At 31.2% G+C, this 16,627-nt stretch overlaps 1 protein-coding gene across 1 annotated transcript in view; it reads right to left on the bottom strand.

The window, feature by feature from the left end:
• Positions 1-6: 6 nt before the first annotated feature.
• Positions 7-16,627, bottom strand: part of LOC106466811 (ras-related protein Rab-18-B-like) — a 20,876-nt gene continuing 4,255 nt past the window's right edge. Inside the window, exons 2-7 of the mRNA XM_013927112.2 lie at positions 11,962-12,017; positions 10,654-10,715; positions 9,712-9,784; positions 7,032-7,150; positions 5,181-5,306; positions 7-815 (exon numbers count right to left, since the gene is read on the bottom strand). Coding sequence (XP_013782566.1) covers positions 705-815; positions 5,181-5,306; positions 7,032-7,150; positions 9,712-9,784; positions 10,654-10,715; positions 11,962-12,017 — 547 coding nt within the window. The 3' untranslated portion in view covers positions 7-704. The remainder of the gene's footprint in view (positions 816-5,180; positions 5,307-7,031; positions 7,151-9,711; positions 9,785-10,653; positions 10,716-11,961; positions 12,018-16,627) is intronic.

Raw genomic sequence — 16,627 nt, 5'->3', positions numbered from 1 at the left:
GTTTACCAACTTTTCATGATGATTATGGCAAGCTCAGCGATATGTAGTTTGACCAATAGATGAGAGTAAAAAAATCAAGTAAAGTAATTTTTATAGTTCGTGTCAGGTTTTCCAAGTTTTAGATCAGACAAAAACTTGAAAACTGGTCTTCACATTTTTAATTCAATACACCTATGCCCAGTTAATATTAATACATTTTCTACTTGTAAAACCTGTACATTTGACAATAAACCACCATGACAAGTAACACCTACTGTTTCTTAAGTACTGTACCAAGATGGATTACACGTTAGAAATGAAGTTAACATCAGAACAAGTAGTAGAAGAGATTATTCGTGGTAGCTAATACGATATGCAATGCAAACATAAGATAAAAGCATTATTTCATAATAAACTAATTTAAAACTTAGCAGTTATGTATATATTAAACCTAAACTTAACTAAATAATAATGTATGAATTAAACCACCATAGATTCTTTGCAAGAGCACATCTCAAAAGTTTATCAGCTCATGGCCATTTCTTGATCATAAATTACAAAGAAAAAAATTCACTGAAAGTTCAGAGCTCAGCACTGACAAGACTGGCTGGCTTTGAATTCTAAATCCCACCCATGTTTCCGTTTCAATGTCCTAGAAGAGAAAAGCCTCAACTGGTCATCTGCACGACGTAATTGTGATAGCACAGTACTGGTTTAGTTTGACCTTATATAACACAATAACCTCCACATTGACCTCCCTGTTGTGTTGGTGCACCGTCACTGAGCCGTAGCTCTGATCGTTGGTCAGTTTCCCACAGTCCTGGAGTCTGAATTATCTAGTTTTAAAGAAAATACAAACATTACAATGAAAACAAGTATTTATAACAGTAACTTTTTTTAAATCAATAACAACAAAATAATTTATAAAAGTGTAAAAAAAAACTGTACAACTGATGTCTTGGGAAATCTTACAGAAAGGTAATGTTAATAGGCAATGTATACAGTACAAAAAGATCACCAACTCTACATAAAAAAGTTTATTTTACTTTTTTAATTATGCTATCTATAACAAGAATATGTTAGTCATCAGATTTTTATTTTATGCAAGTTTTGAAATAACAACAAAAACAATACTGTACACAAAAGACAACGTAACGATGTCCATAAAGTCTGATGTAGAAAAGAAATATCGAAATACAACATTACTCATTTCAAAAAGCATGCAAAGGACAACACGCAAGTTTCAGACAACCCTGGCACCCAAAGAACAATAAGAAAGGGCCTAATAATACTGAAGGCAACTTTATTAAGTTCTATTTTTATATTCATTCCACAAGGAAATAGTAATAAATAATATTATAATGGTTGGTTAATATTAAACCATTTTCAAAACATGATGTTTATATATATAAAAAAAAAAGGTCTTAAATTTTGGAATGAAAGTGTTCACTATTATAAAACAAAATCAATGTACTATACTATTTAATATTACAGAGGTCTCTGAAGATCTCAAATCATAGCTAGTCAGATTAAAACAATCAGTCCACATAATTTTCATAACAGCTATTAGAATCCTCAAATTGCCAGAATAACTTGCTCTGAGCCAATACAACCAAAGTAAGTTCTCCATAAATAATATACAGTGATGTTACAGACAATCCGATTATAATCAGTCTTATGGTTTAATTTCTTGACTGCCATATTTATTAATTTAAGCTTACTTTTTTAAGTTCACCTTGTTTAATAGTACATGATAACACGTTTCAATAACTGTTTACAATTTTACGAACTTAAATTTTGCAGTATTTTTTGCCTGAATGGCATCTAATATGACACACACGCACATAATGTCCATGTCAGATAGCCCAAGGTTCAGGCATAACCATCTCTAACTTGGAACTGCTGACCATAGTGGGAAGGCAACCAGTCAACAGTACATGCTGACTACACAACTACTAGTGAATAGCAGATTGACTGTCACTTTTATAATGCACCCAAGAGTTGAGCATGTTTTGCAGCATATGTTTAATATAACAAACTTAAGGCTTTAAGACTGGAGCTGGGTAATTAACCTTATTAGCTATGAGCATCAATTAATAAAATAATCAGTTAATCAACATTATGATTAAATTGGTTAATGTCACAATAATAATTAATTATTGTTATTGATTATCACTGTTTTCAATTATTCCAACTATCAAAGTAACTGAAATATTGCCATTATTACTTTGGATCAATTCGAGGATGGTCAGCTTATTCAACTGGTGTTGGGCAGATTAGCCCTTGTGTAGCTTTGCAGGAAATTCAAAACAAAAATCAAATCGATGTCATGGTTCACAAAATTAGTCAACAAATTAGTGTTTCTAATTATTATAATTTTCAATTTTCCCAACTATCAAAGTAATTAAAAATTAGTTATTATTATTTGTTGCATGACTGCAGGCAACAGTATTTATATGTTCTGCTTGTACATAACTCATGAATCTGAGGGTGTGGTCTAGTGGCTGTTGGTTTCTTAACTAGCCACAATGATACTTGTTTTGCGTGTGTTTACATTGCAAGTCTACAAAACAGTGTAGCTGTACCTTAACATATTGCTTACTTATTACAAACTACAAACATAATGAGTGTTATAATTATGGTAAGGTTGTTTTCATGGCAAGGTAATATTCATTATTCTTTATTCACTAAAATAAAATGTTGATCGCTCATTTAATTGTATTTGTCAGAAAGCACTGAATGGGAGCTAATAACAGTCTAAGAATACGTTACACTGTTTAGTTATTAATGCATTTACACTATCAGAACTTTTGTTCAATTATAACCAGTTCAACCTCAATGGGAAACACTGGAAAGGGAAAACAAAAGTCTGCTGTCGTTACTTGCTGCCTCGTATACTAATCTTTCAAGTTTTTTTGATTTACCAATTTCTCAGCATACACATGTTTTTACAGTTTATTCTTGTCTGTGCTATAAAATATAAACAATGATTTTAACTCTTTCTTTCTAAACTCCTGTCAATATCAGCAGCTTGTTGCTTAACCACATGTGAGCAGGTGGGGTCAAAGAGTAAATGGCTCTACTTTATGCAGAATGCTGTTCAACGTGGTCAATTCCTGTCAATATCAGCAGCTTGTTGCTTAACCACATGTGAGCAGGTGGGGTCAAAGAGTAAATGTCTCTACTTTATGCAGAATGCTGTTCAACTTGGTGTCATACATTTGACGTCAGGGTTATCAACATTTCATGTTAACCCTACACTGCTGATTTTGCAACAGTTAATGCTAAAAAAAAATACTTGGTACAATATACAGGGATGCTGAAAAACTTTAGCTATGCAATTAGGATGTTGTAGAAGTTATACGAATACAACCTACAAAATTACATGATGGACAAATACACGTTTTCTTCATCAACTAGTCAGTCTGAGTCTGCATTTCACATACATATTTTTCGTACAAAAACTGTGGTAACACATTTTTTATGTACTGTTGACTAAAAGCTCATCACATTTCATAAGTTTCACTCTGTAAATTTGGAATCTTAGTTTACTTGTCCAATACGGGGTTGACCAGTGGACTGACCCCATGCACATACACATTAAGTTAAAGGCTTATGTTTTTCATTATTAAAAATTTATAAAAATTTTGAGATTTTTCACATTGGTTATGAAACTTAAAAAAAGAAATTTCTTAACATCTGTAATTAGACTTCTTAAATACCATATTTTTTTATGACACTTTAATTTCTAATTTGAGAACCATTTCAAATCTGCAAAGATGTCATATGTTATCATACATTTTCCTGCCAAATTTAAATGTTGTAATCTTTATTGCTCTAGGATCAGCATATGTTTGTTTCACTGAATATATTAGATTATTTAAATGTTGTAATCTTTATTGCTCTAGGATCAGCATACATTTGTTTCACTGAATATATTAGATTATTTAAATGTTGTAATCTTTATTGCTCTAGGAACAGCATATGTTTGTTTCACTGAATATATTGGATTATTTAAATGTTGTAATCTTTATTGTTCTAGGATCAGCATATATTTGTTTCACTGAATATATTAGATTATTTATATCTCATTGTGACAAATAATTTTACTAGACTTATCATGTTACATCTACGGAAAATTATTTTTAATGTATTAGTTTACTTAGTTTTAGTAGTCTTGTGAAAATTTGAAGGAAGAAACCTACAGAAAAGTATTAATCATATTTTCATCTTCCTATGATACATTTTCATGTACGAGTAAAATGTAACTTAATCCTAAGTTTTTGTTCCTGAAGATTTTTACTATATCAAATGAAAAGTAGTTTGAAAATGTCTGTAAAGAAACTCAAAACAAGCTAAAAATAGAAAGATTAGTTTCATGGGAAAAATGATCAAATAGTTGAATGTAATCAATTAATAAGCCTAACAATTAATCAATTGGCAAACTCCACTAATAGACCAGCTCTATCTAAGACCAGACCATTATATTTTACTACGTTAAATTCTGTGGACCATGGTGTTCAATGTTACAAGATTACAACTGAGGATAAACCTGTTTAATATTTCAATCCTATGCGTGTATATACATATAAAAGGACTGACCTGTTTAACAGAACTTACATTTGGGCCAACCTGTTTGATTTTGCTCGTTTACATTTTGAAGATAATGGTGTTTAATATTTTAATTTTACATGATGTACCAGATGTTGATTAGAGTTTTAAAAAATGATGCACTTATACCGACAGTGACTGTATTGTATGAAGTTTAACCCATTAACTGCTGCCATTTTCTGACTCACAAATAAAACTGAGTTGCCATTAATCACATTAAAATGGTAATTATCGTCATTCGCATAGAGTTATAGTTATATATGTGCGATTGATGGATATTTCCATCATTGCAGCTGAGCCATAGAACTTCAATGACGGAAATATCCGTCATCGCAGTTAATGGGTTAAGAACTGCTGCCAGCATGTCCAGCCAAGACATTCTTTTATACAAATAGAATATTTAAACAAGTGGATCAGACTATGTAATTTAATATAATGAAATATGCTGTTTAATATCATAAGCTTACATGTGACGACCACCCCTGACTAGTGTTACGAGCTTTCGAACTATTTTCTAAGTTTCAGCTTGTTTGATCTTATATGCTCAAGTTTTGTGTAACATGCTATACAATACAATACACACAACCAACCTTTTCAACTAGTTCTTCAAAGGCACACTGAACTCCATCTCGTGTTTTAGCACTAGCTTCGATGAACAGCATGGAATGTTTTCGTGCGTATTTCACTCCTTCTTCTCTAGTAACCACTCTAGCCTCCTATATAAGAGCAGAAAAACCAGTGCAAGTTAACGAACATGAGGTACACTAAACATGGCCAAGCTTACATAAGGCACAGATATCTTTTATACAACATTTTATCTCAAGGCAGTCCTTACTTCTTTAAATATGTTTTGCAGATCATAATACAGTTTTCAACTGATATGATGGACCATAATGAAATATTGAAATACACTGATTTTGTCACAGAAAAATCCTTCATCAACTGGAAAGTAACAATTGTTTCAAACTGTATAAAGTATCAATGCAATGCTTTTTTCAAAGGTTGACTGTATATATATCAAAGTATTCTTTATTCTTACTGACTAATCAAACTTAAATATATTCAAAATTTTCTGCATTTCTAACCATTAACTAGTACGTTTACCCTCAAATTATTATTTTTTTAATATCATGCACTCTCAGTGAGGTCTACATATTGAGTAATTTTCTGTTTTTATCTATTACAACACATGGTGTCAAGAACCAGCCAAACAATTGGGTCAGTGATTAATTTAAAATAATTTTGTACAATTAATTGCGATGTTCATGTTTTTATTTTTTTACCCGTATGCAAATTGGTGGATAATAAATAGGATTGGTTTGTTGTGAATTTCACGCTAAGCTACACGAGAGCTATCTGTGCTAGCCATCCCTAACTTAACAGTGATAGACTAGAGGGAAAGTAGATAGTCATCACCATTTTCTGCCAACTCTTGGCTGTTATTTTACCAATGAATAGTAGGATTGACTGTCACATTATAACACTCCCACAGCTGAAAGGGTGAGCATGTCTGCTGAGACAAGGAGATTATTAGTCGAGCTCCCTAACCACCTGGCCAGGCCAAATAATATATAGAACCCGCCAATAATACTAGTGTTAACCATGGTCAATAAATACATAAATAACCTTGCTCAAGGTCATTTGCGTATACTGTGAAGTTTTAGTAAATGACACACCAAAGTGTTTTTGTTTGTTTTTTCAATTTTAAGCTTTAAATGTGTTTCTAAATAAAGCTATGTTTAATTAATTATCTAACATGAAAAACATAATTTTTACACTTCATAACCACTTGTATTAAAGCAATAAAAGAGAAATATTTATTATTACTTTATATTTCCCAAATGTTTTTTTAAGATATTAACATGTTATTGGAGAAAAAAAAAATGTACATAAAAATGTAAAACCAGTAAAATTCAACAGAGGGATAATTAATTCTTTTGGAAAAAAACAATTTTTTTTAAAATTTCCAATTAAAACTTCTTCCCTATAAGCATCATGTTCATTGATGTCTTAAATTAAACAGAAACAAATTTTATCATCATTTTAAAACACACAACTACAGAAAAATAAAAAATACTAGTTTCATTTCTTATCATACACCCTCAAAAAAAAAAAAAGAAAGAAAAAGATAGAAGCAATTTTATGTATTCATTTTATTGTTTTGTTTTGTTTACTTTTTAATGTTCCAAACTTATTTTTGTTCAGTTTACTTTTGATTTTTATTCTATTATTTTTTTCTTGACAAACCAGGTGGTCTTGTTTTTCTCATTTTCACACATTACTTTTTGTTTTAATACTCTTAATGTTTCACTGTAACTGTTTATTTCGGCAATAGTTATGTACTTCAGGGAAAGATGTAAAAATAAATATTTGAGTATGAAAATTTCTGTTAGCTGGTAATTATCACACAGTGAGTATCACAGTTTTTACTTATCAATTACCTTATCAATCTTGTTGCCAACTAACATCTTGACTATGTTACTCTTTGTAGAGTATGTCTCTAATTCGTTTAACCACAAGTCCAGCTTCTGGAAACTTGTCCTATTGGTAACATCATAAACTATAATGAAGAATAATAAAAAAAAGGCTTATATTTATTATACTTATAAACCAGATCATACAAAATGTTTTTTCATATAATTGTAAAACAATCGGGTATTTTTTACTTTTATACTAACCTGATGAATGACGGTGTTCTCTGAAACTAGCCATCAAAATAAAACCCTTAGTAGCAACCAAAAAACTTCTATACTTTTTGTATTTTGATTCAGTTATTTCTTATGGACTACAAATAAAATATTAACCCCAGTTTAGCCAGACTAATTGTTGCAAATTATTTTGTGCTAAAAATAAATGTGCAACTGTTCTAAAGTGTATGTGCATATACTAAACTGTTTTTAAAAAAAAAACAACCCCGAAGAATTAGGATGATAATTTGTTAACATTTTATTACTGACACCATAATAACAAACACATATCTGTATCACCTAATAGCAAGTGTGTCTGTGGAAGTACCCTCAACAAAATATATTAGGAATCAGGAAATTACTGACATATATTTTACAAGTAGATAAATTACAGCTTACAAACTACTAAACTAGTAAAATCGTCACACTAGGCCATGAAAACGGAACACTTCTACTGCAACATGATGGTTGGGGATAAACAAATTAGAAATCTCTAAACGTTATGTCTATCTTGATAAGAAGTATGTTTACTCCAACCAATAAACACAGCTCTAAAATATCAGCGACTACCCTGTACAAGACATATATTTCAGGGCCACAAGTAAGAGGTTCCTCTGGTAATTTCTGTCTCTGTGATTAGGGTAAAAGATAAATATTAGTTTAATGAACAGGACACAATCCTGGTCTAAAACAAAAACCTCAAGTCTCCAAGGAAGTAAAGGAGTAAACAATCTTAGAGTTAAGTTAGATCTGGTAGAAATATTTGTAACTGTCTGTGCAAAAACAAGTGGAACTAATTTTGGGTTGTTACACACATCTGCCGGGTACAGAGATGATTACAATGAAGGAAAAGGGTGAAGATAAGGTTTAAAGGCAGTCATAAAAATGAAGATTAGTGGATGAAGTTCATGAAGATGATGACCTGAAAATATGAGAAGTGAAGAGCAACAGTTGGAAGATATTTTTAATGCTAAATGACAGTGAAGAAAACAAACCAAATAAATATGATAGCCTAATTCACAACCAAATTAAATTCTCACAGTACGATGATCAATATCAAAACAAATTCTATGTGAGGATCTTTATCTCAATAAACACAACGTATTCAAGCATGATAAAATTCATAAAATTTCTTAACATGCTCATTTTTTCACATCATTAGTAAGTTTTAATAATTATATTAAGAAAATTTTGTTTTACAATGTCTCCTGGCAGATTAAGTAAAAAGATGCACTGACTACATTAAGCCTCTAGTTACAACATTCTTAGAGACAGACATACATATTGTATCGAAACAAGATTTCTGTTGATAATTAAGTGCATTAATGGACATAGAGGTTAGGTTCACTCACTCATTTTGAGTTTTGAAAGCTGTCTTGCACGAGCCCTTTAAGTACACAAGTAAACAACAGATATGTGTATTATTTATTGGAGCTTTGACTGTAAACAATAGTTATCAACTTTCTCAGTTTGTTTCCCATACCAAAGCATAGGTTTATACTTACTAGAAGTTTTGTCACATGATTTTGATTTCCATTTTCTTTCTGATTTTATTAGTTGGACTCTGTTCCCACCCTTTTATGACATCACAGCACTTGACCAGCATTACTATTAACTGTAGCTCAACTTGAAAAATATCTAAGGGCAAAGTTTAAACACCACTGGATAGAGATGTTTATAAAATATTTTCTTTAAGTGATGTGAGAGGTAATTTATGGTTTTCTAGGAAAGTGGCAATACCATGCTCATGGAAGTTTAGAAGACTTGGGAACAATCCAGTTTTTTTACAGTTCCTTTGCTTCTTACAAATGTTTTCACGTTAAATTATATTTACTTGAAAGCTACAGTTATCAGATAAACCTTACTAAGCTGAGAGAGTGTCCTACGTGATTGCAAAATATTCTGATGACTCAAATCCTCATTTATCCATCGCACATAAAAAAAAAAATCATAATTTATAGGAAAGGAATTATAGTTATTAGATATAAATTGATTTTGTTCAAAAATATTGTCACCAAAAATACTGTTATTTAGCCTGACTTGACTCCATTTTGAGAAGTCAGGAGTTCTTAATGATTGAAAGTGTTGAGGCAAATCTTTGGAAATTTCATGACAAAATACAAAAGAAAAACTGAATCAAATTATGAGAATTTTTAAAAAGTTGACATTAGGTACCATTATGTTAATTTGCCCCCCTTTTTTTATATACAATTTGATCAACTATTCTTCTGCTGTGGATAATCAAAAATCAAGGGGTAACATAGATACCTATATACTCCCCCCCAGTAATAAAGGAGGTTATCTTTATTGTAAAATAAACAACTTAAGCTGTTACAGATTTTATCTTGTACTGTAACCTAGCAAACTGTAAAGAAAATTAGCTACTTAGAAATAACTGTTTCATCAATACTGGTTTAAGCACTAAAAAACTTACCAAGTATTGCACCTTGAGCTCCCCTGTAGTAGCTAGGTGTCAGTGTTCTAAATCTTTCTGATCCCGCAGTATCCTGGTGGAAAAATTTTACATATACATACATACACACACACACACACATACTAATTCATTTAAAAAAATTCTTAATGTTAAATCTAAAAAAAAGGTATTAATTTTCCAATGATCAGCTTCAAAATAATATTAACTCATTTATTGCTTCATCCATATAAACATTAACGTAAAAATGTACAACAACAACAAAACTTATGTTGATAGTTGCTGTTTTTTACAGTAAAATAAAATTTGTTCCCATATAATTGTATTATGAGATTTAATATTAAAGAACTCGTTCAACATTTAAATTAGAGCAGAACAATGGAATAAATAACAAATTAGCAAAGGGTAATTAGTAGAAGTTGATAAACAATTAATCATCAGGCTCATTACATTCAACTAAATAATTTTTCTCAAGTGAGAACTGCATAGTTGGAATAATGAACTACAGTAAAAATCGGGAACAATGTTTATTACTTGAATATTTTTCTGATGTGTGACACAAACTGATTAATTTGAACAACCCAGAATTAATCAAAAATTATAATTTTAAACGTAATAGCAATATTTCGATTACTTGTACAGTTGGAATAACTAAAAACAATAATAATCAGAAACACTAATTCTGATTAGTTCAATTTAATCATAATTTCAATGCTTTTGGGTAAGTTAATTAATTATATCAACTGAGTTAATACCCAGGTCCAATAATGATGCCATCTTACCAACAACAGAAAAGGTTTATTATAAACGTTTACCATTTTTTTACAATTAGGTGACAAAATAAAACTTAGGGAAACACAAAATTAATGTTATGATAACCTTTAATAAAAAAGAATCAAATCAAAATATATGTGCAACTCATTTAAACATATTAAAATTTCATACCCATATTGCTAATTTAGCTCTGTTTCCATCAACTGTCAGCACTTTTACTTTGAAATCCACACCTAGAATTAAAAGTTTGCTCACTGAGAATTATGACATCTACAAATTTTTTTTAAATAAAGTATAGTGTACTTGAGCTGGCATTTTAATAAATTTTCCATATAATAACCCATTAACTGAACTTCCCAGCAGAAATTGGGTTCGATTAAGTACAATGTAATTCTTTTACAACTAGCAGCATCCATAATGAATTTTGTAAATTCTTCTTATGTATACTTCAATGAATAGTTTGTAAATATGACACTAGGGCTAAGCCTAGGATTATTTTGAGGAAAGTAAGTGTGAAAATGTCAACTGTTGCATGCTTATATTCAAAGCTTGCAACTAGATAAAGCTTGCAAAGCACAGATTACTTAAAAAGTTTTTTTTTACATACATTTATCTATAAAAAAATATTTTTAGATTGACAAGTCTTCCTATAATTTATTCAATTATTATGAACTTATGAACACAACCTCTGCATACCAATTTTGAAGACTTGAAACATTAGCATTATAATCTGAAATAGCAGATAACAAATTGGAGAGCTTTGTACTAGTTATTGTTAGCTTCTGGTGCAATATCTCGAACATACAGGTGTAAACAAAATTTACAAAATTGAAAATCTAAGAGCACTTCCACACAAACCTCCTCCTCAATCCTACTAGGAATTAAGGAACAGACAATAAAGTATTATTTTAAATTACATCCCGAGGAGTAACCTTTGAAGCCACGGAACTGGTAGGTTTTTTTAAAAAAGACGTGTCATACGAAGACAGGAAATAATAAAGCAGCTGAAAAATAGATGTTCAAGTACTGTTGCATTTTTATTTCCCCTTACAATGTTCCATTAATTCAAATTGACTTTAACTAATTTACTAAGTTTTAGAAAAAGGCTGTTTTTTGTCTCAGAATTACACTGCAAATAGTATATGATTTTCATCTTATACTGTTAAAAATATTTACTGACACAAGTCTAAGAATTATACAAACAAAATTCTTTAACACTAGAAGTTGTACATTTGTAACTCACAAATTATCCACAAAATGATTTTACGCCTGCAAAAATCTTTAACAATATGATAATTTTATATATAAAAAAAAAGGTATCAATGCCCCATATAAACATGTTCATAAAATAGTTCTTCATTAATTATCTAAAACACACCCTGATGATAGTAAAAAGAACAGGACTAACAAAAATCATGGAGTTCATTATAATTTCTATCTGATTACAACATGGTTTTTTTACAGCTTCTTATCACTTACCAATAGTTGCTGAAAGGCCTGGATCAAATACGTCGTCAGTAAATCTAAGCATTAAACTGAAAGACAAAATATAAACTAATTTATTTCTCAAGAAGAAGAAATTCTAACAGCTAAACAACAGCATTGTAATCTGTACATTTACTGAATGATAATTCATTACTTTTTAAATATGAATAAAAACATCTACAAAAGTGCCCCTGTGGCAAAATTAATTTCTTGTCGAGTTACTAATCATTGGTTGGTACCTTGAGTTTTCCATAAGAGGAGACTCTAAAACAGTTTACATTACAATAATATATTTCTTAATATTTGCTAAACAATATGATGTTCATTGCATCAAGTTTTAAGACCAAAGGCAAAAACAATTTGACAAAAACTGATCTAGCTAAATAAAAAAATTTGCCCAAGTTGTACTGAACACACTCAAAAATGTTGCTTCTTCGTTTTATTATACACAACTAAGTAGGTTTTTCATATCAATTCCTGCAGCTGCCCAACGACAGATTAAGAAAACATAGTGGAGAAGAACATTACACTGTATGATCTGTCTTTGTCAGGTGATTATTCAAGAAATATTTAAAGAAGCCGAGTATAATAACAAACCATACATATCAAACTAGCACTGAGGTACAGAGAAACTGGGAAAATTGAATATTTTTACTGTTAATGATCAAGACAACAAAATAAGGCTAAAAACTTGGACAATCATAGTATTACTGGAATGTCTGGTAACCCTAGATTCTCCTAAGCCCACTTAAGTATCAAAGTTAAAACTAAATGTAGCATTTGAATGCCAGTTTTAACACCATATTCATAACATCTCATTATCAAGCACATAACAGAGAAATAATCCTACAAAAACTGTCTACATCTAGACTTCCAAGGCTTAAGCTTATCACCCTTAATATTAAAGTGTTGATTTCCAACTTTTCATTTTACCACTCAAACGGACCACCCACTGGTTCGCTATCCAAGTCTCTGACAATTATAGACTTGAATAAGTTTTCTAGGTCTATGTTCCAGAAAAACAATCTTAATTTTTAAAGACCCTCTTTGTAGTTTTAAATATTCTAACCCATGTTTCATTCTAGTAGTCCATAACTGTACTTTTTCCAATATGTTCATATTCTTCTTGTCATAAAGGAACTAAAACTTCACATTATGTACTTCAAAACTTAAAAGATCACATCACTCTTGTACAAGATAACAAAAACCTTCTTATTCATAAACTCTAAATTTATTATCATTAGATCCCAGAACTCTTATTTGTTTTCAAAAGAGATAAACACCCATCTGCATGCATCAGACTTTTATTACCAATCATTTTATACAATGCCATTGCTTCACTCACACAAGAAACACGTCCTTTCCAAACAACCAAACCCCAAATGTGTAATTTCTATGCACTTAGCACAAGAGTACTACAACCCCAAGCCTTACCACTTTGCATGCATGTTGTACAACGATGGACAGACGCATAGCACTCATGTCAGCAACTTTTTAAATTTTTGAATAGTAAAACACTATAATGATTAAATACAATGTTTGCATTATAAATATCAATATATATATATAAATATAATCTTAGTTTTGCAGATCTTTATGCTGGTCAGAAAATCCAAGCAATTCAATGGTAGTTTCAAGTTCCATCACTGAACTGCTCTGAAAAACTTTGATCGCATTTCAATACCAGCTCCATTTATTTTGTGAACCCAAAATAGCTGATAAACAGACAACATTTACGAATTTTTTTAAATTTGTCATATTTGCACTCTAGTCGCATATTCACTTGGCAACACTTTCATTATCACTTGCATTTCTTGTACTCGGTGACTGCAGTAACAGAAGAGAAGGGAATGGCACCTAGCTTTAATCTTGGTTTGCTTTTGCAACCGAGTAGTTCAGCTTTTAAGTTTCTCAAAATAATCACTACTGAAGTGATCTGAACACATGACTACTCTTCTTAAACAGATTAAATGTCTACTCTTTTGCATCTACAAACTCAAGTTTTACGCAATTCTTTTCATCTTACACAGAAAATCTGTGAAAACTGGCGTTACTGTGTTTATTACAATTAGAACAGACACAGCACTCCTATGACCACTTGTTATGGTAATATCTTTTTTATTAGCAAAACTGCACTGGAAGCAATAACAGATTGAAATTTCTTCTCAAGCATTTCAACAATGGCGCATAGCACGTGAGATGACGTGTGGCCAGGCAGTGATATAACATGCCGCTACCTATGAATCATGTAACAAGCCCTAAGAGCAAGCCTCTTATTGTGACTTAGCCCAGTCACTAGGATCCAAGATCGTAATGAATTAGAACCAGTTTTTTTTCAGAATCATAATAAACCAGCAAATTCTTATGTAATCTAGTCCATGAAAAAATCCAAGTTACTTACTGTATATCAGGCCTCATTTTCATATACATCTTAGTCAAATGGCCCACTAGCCCTGAAGTTTTGCCCAGAGAAGCGTCTAAAAAAAATAGCACTGTTATTCCAAAATATTTTTGTAAAGAAAAAGGCTGTATCATGGTATGACTTTCTTAATCAGTGTTACTCTGACAGTATAATTCCACTCTCCTAAGAGGCCAGAGTGAACTAACCCCATTCGGTTTTCAGAATATGTCCTCGCACCCCTCGACTTTCAGGATTCAATAGCTCTCTCTTACGTTTAATTATATATCATCTATAACCAATAGAAAATCAATGTTTCCATCTATCGAATGACGTATTACATTACATTGTGTTCCGAACAGATAGATTGTCAATTTCAATTATAACAGAAGCTTCATTTCCATGGGAACATTAACGACTAGCTTGAGAAAATTTGTAATGGCTATTGTTGCATAGTTTCAATTGAAAAGTATAGAAAGTTTACTATCAAGTGAACTCAGGAGTCTGAGGGAGAAACCTTATTTGTAATGGAAACGCAGACATGTTATGCACCCCCAGAAATGACACTTTGTACCCTTAAGGGGGTGCATGCACCACAGGTTAAGAAACACTGATTTAATGTAATATAGACAATGCCCTTTCACTGGCATGGCCCACCAGTTATTTATGCACAAAACATACCCCTTAAATTAATCACACAGTTATGATAAGTAAAATGCACATTTATCACCACTCTTTGCTTTCTACCACAGTACTAATTTCCTATTCACTTCTAACCTTTCTTCAAATTCAATAAGGCAACAAAACTCTTTAGAAAGGCAAAATAAAGAAATGAGAAAAAAAAAGGAGTTTCCAGAGCATATAAATCAACAGACATTCTATATATTAACCCATACTGAAATAATGGTCAGCATGTACTACCAAAGACTATTCGCACATACCTGTGCACGAAAAAACAAACAAAATAGTCTGGAGTCAAAACTCGAAGCTGTAGAACAATTTTGAAAATTATATTAGTTACAGGATTGAGAAAGAACTATAAAATAAAATGGAAACTTAAACTATGTTATAGGACAGACCTAACCTCACATATATGAATAACTGAATGTCCAATGAGTTGTCAACAGCATTTAGAAAGGGACAAATGTCAGACCATGTGCTATACAGTATACACATTGAACATACTATGGAACCCTTACATATACAGTTTGTAAAACAGTCTTGGTTGACAAAAGAAAAGAATCTTCACAAATCATATATATAAAGCTAAATTTATTTGATATGGTCATCATTATCTCTACGTAATTACTGTAGATTATTTATTACACTAGAAATCTGAAACTAACATAGTAATTACAAGAATATGAAGAAAAAGGCACATACCAATTCAAGTGTGATTAAAAACTAGAGAATATTATGCCATATTTCGATTTCTTGTTTATATATGTTCTTTGGTATCTTCCAATCTAGTATTGTGTATATACTTAGTAGTCATTGTAATTTAGAAGCAGAAGCCCCCCCCCCCCATACATATTCTAGTAGCTGCATCATGAACATAATACTCTTGATATTACACTACACTACATACACTAGCTGGAGTACCTATCCAACAGACAGGTGAAATAAAAATAATTCTCAATAATTCTATCCCCACCCCCCTAATAATAACCTTTCTCATGTCATCCCATATCACTGTGTAAAGTTGGGTACTGATTGATAAAGAAATATGGAAACACACACACATAAATGTTTATTTATATAGGAGATAGGGGGGTCCAACCCCTTCATGACCTTCCTCATGTTATCCTGTATTACTGTGTATAGTTTGGTGCTAATTGATCAAGAAGGTGGAAACATATAGGGAACATATGGCTGAAAGGTGCAAACAGACACAAACTTAGCTTCATATTTTAGATATTCTTACATCACACATCTTGCAACAACATATAAAACAGCAAAGACTATGAATTACAGCTCCTAACATCTATTATTTATGACCAATACTGACCCCAAACTGTTAAGTGAAAGAACCAAAAACTATAATATATCTCGAAAAACACTAATAATGTACGTTTATGATGTTTTTAATTTATTTGGGATGTTTTATTAATGTGACAGCAACAATTTCCATACAAAGTTATGATGACTATCTAGATTTCATCTCCATCTGTACTGTACTGCAATGGGCTATATAATGTTACAGCTATCTATATACTACTAAAACTCTGAGATTGTTTGTCTGTAATTAAATACGGCAAGAAC

The sequence above is a fragment of the Limulus polyphemus genome, unplaced genomic scaffold, assembly GCF_000517525.1.
Source record: "Limulus polyphemus unplaced genomic scaffold, Limulus_polyphemus-2.1.2 Scaffold2387, whole genome shotgun sequence".
Lineage (NCBI taxonomy): Eukaryota > Metazoa > Arthropoda > Merostomata > Xiphosura > Limulidae > Limulus > Limulus polyphemus.
This window is presented reverse-complemented; position numbering and strand designations above follow the sequence as displayed.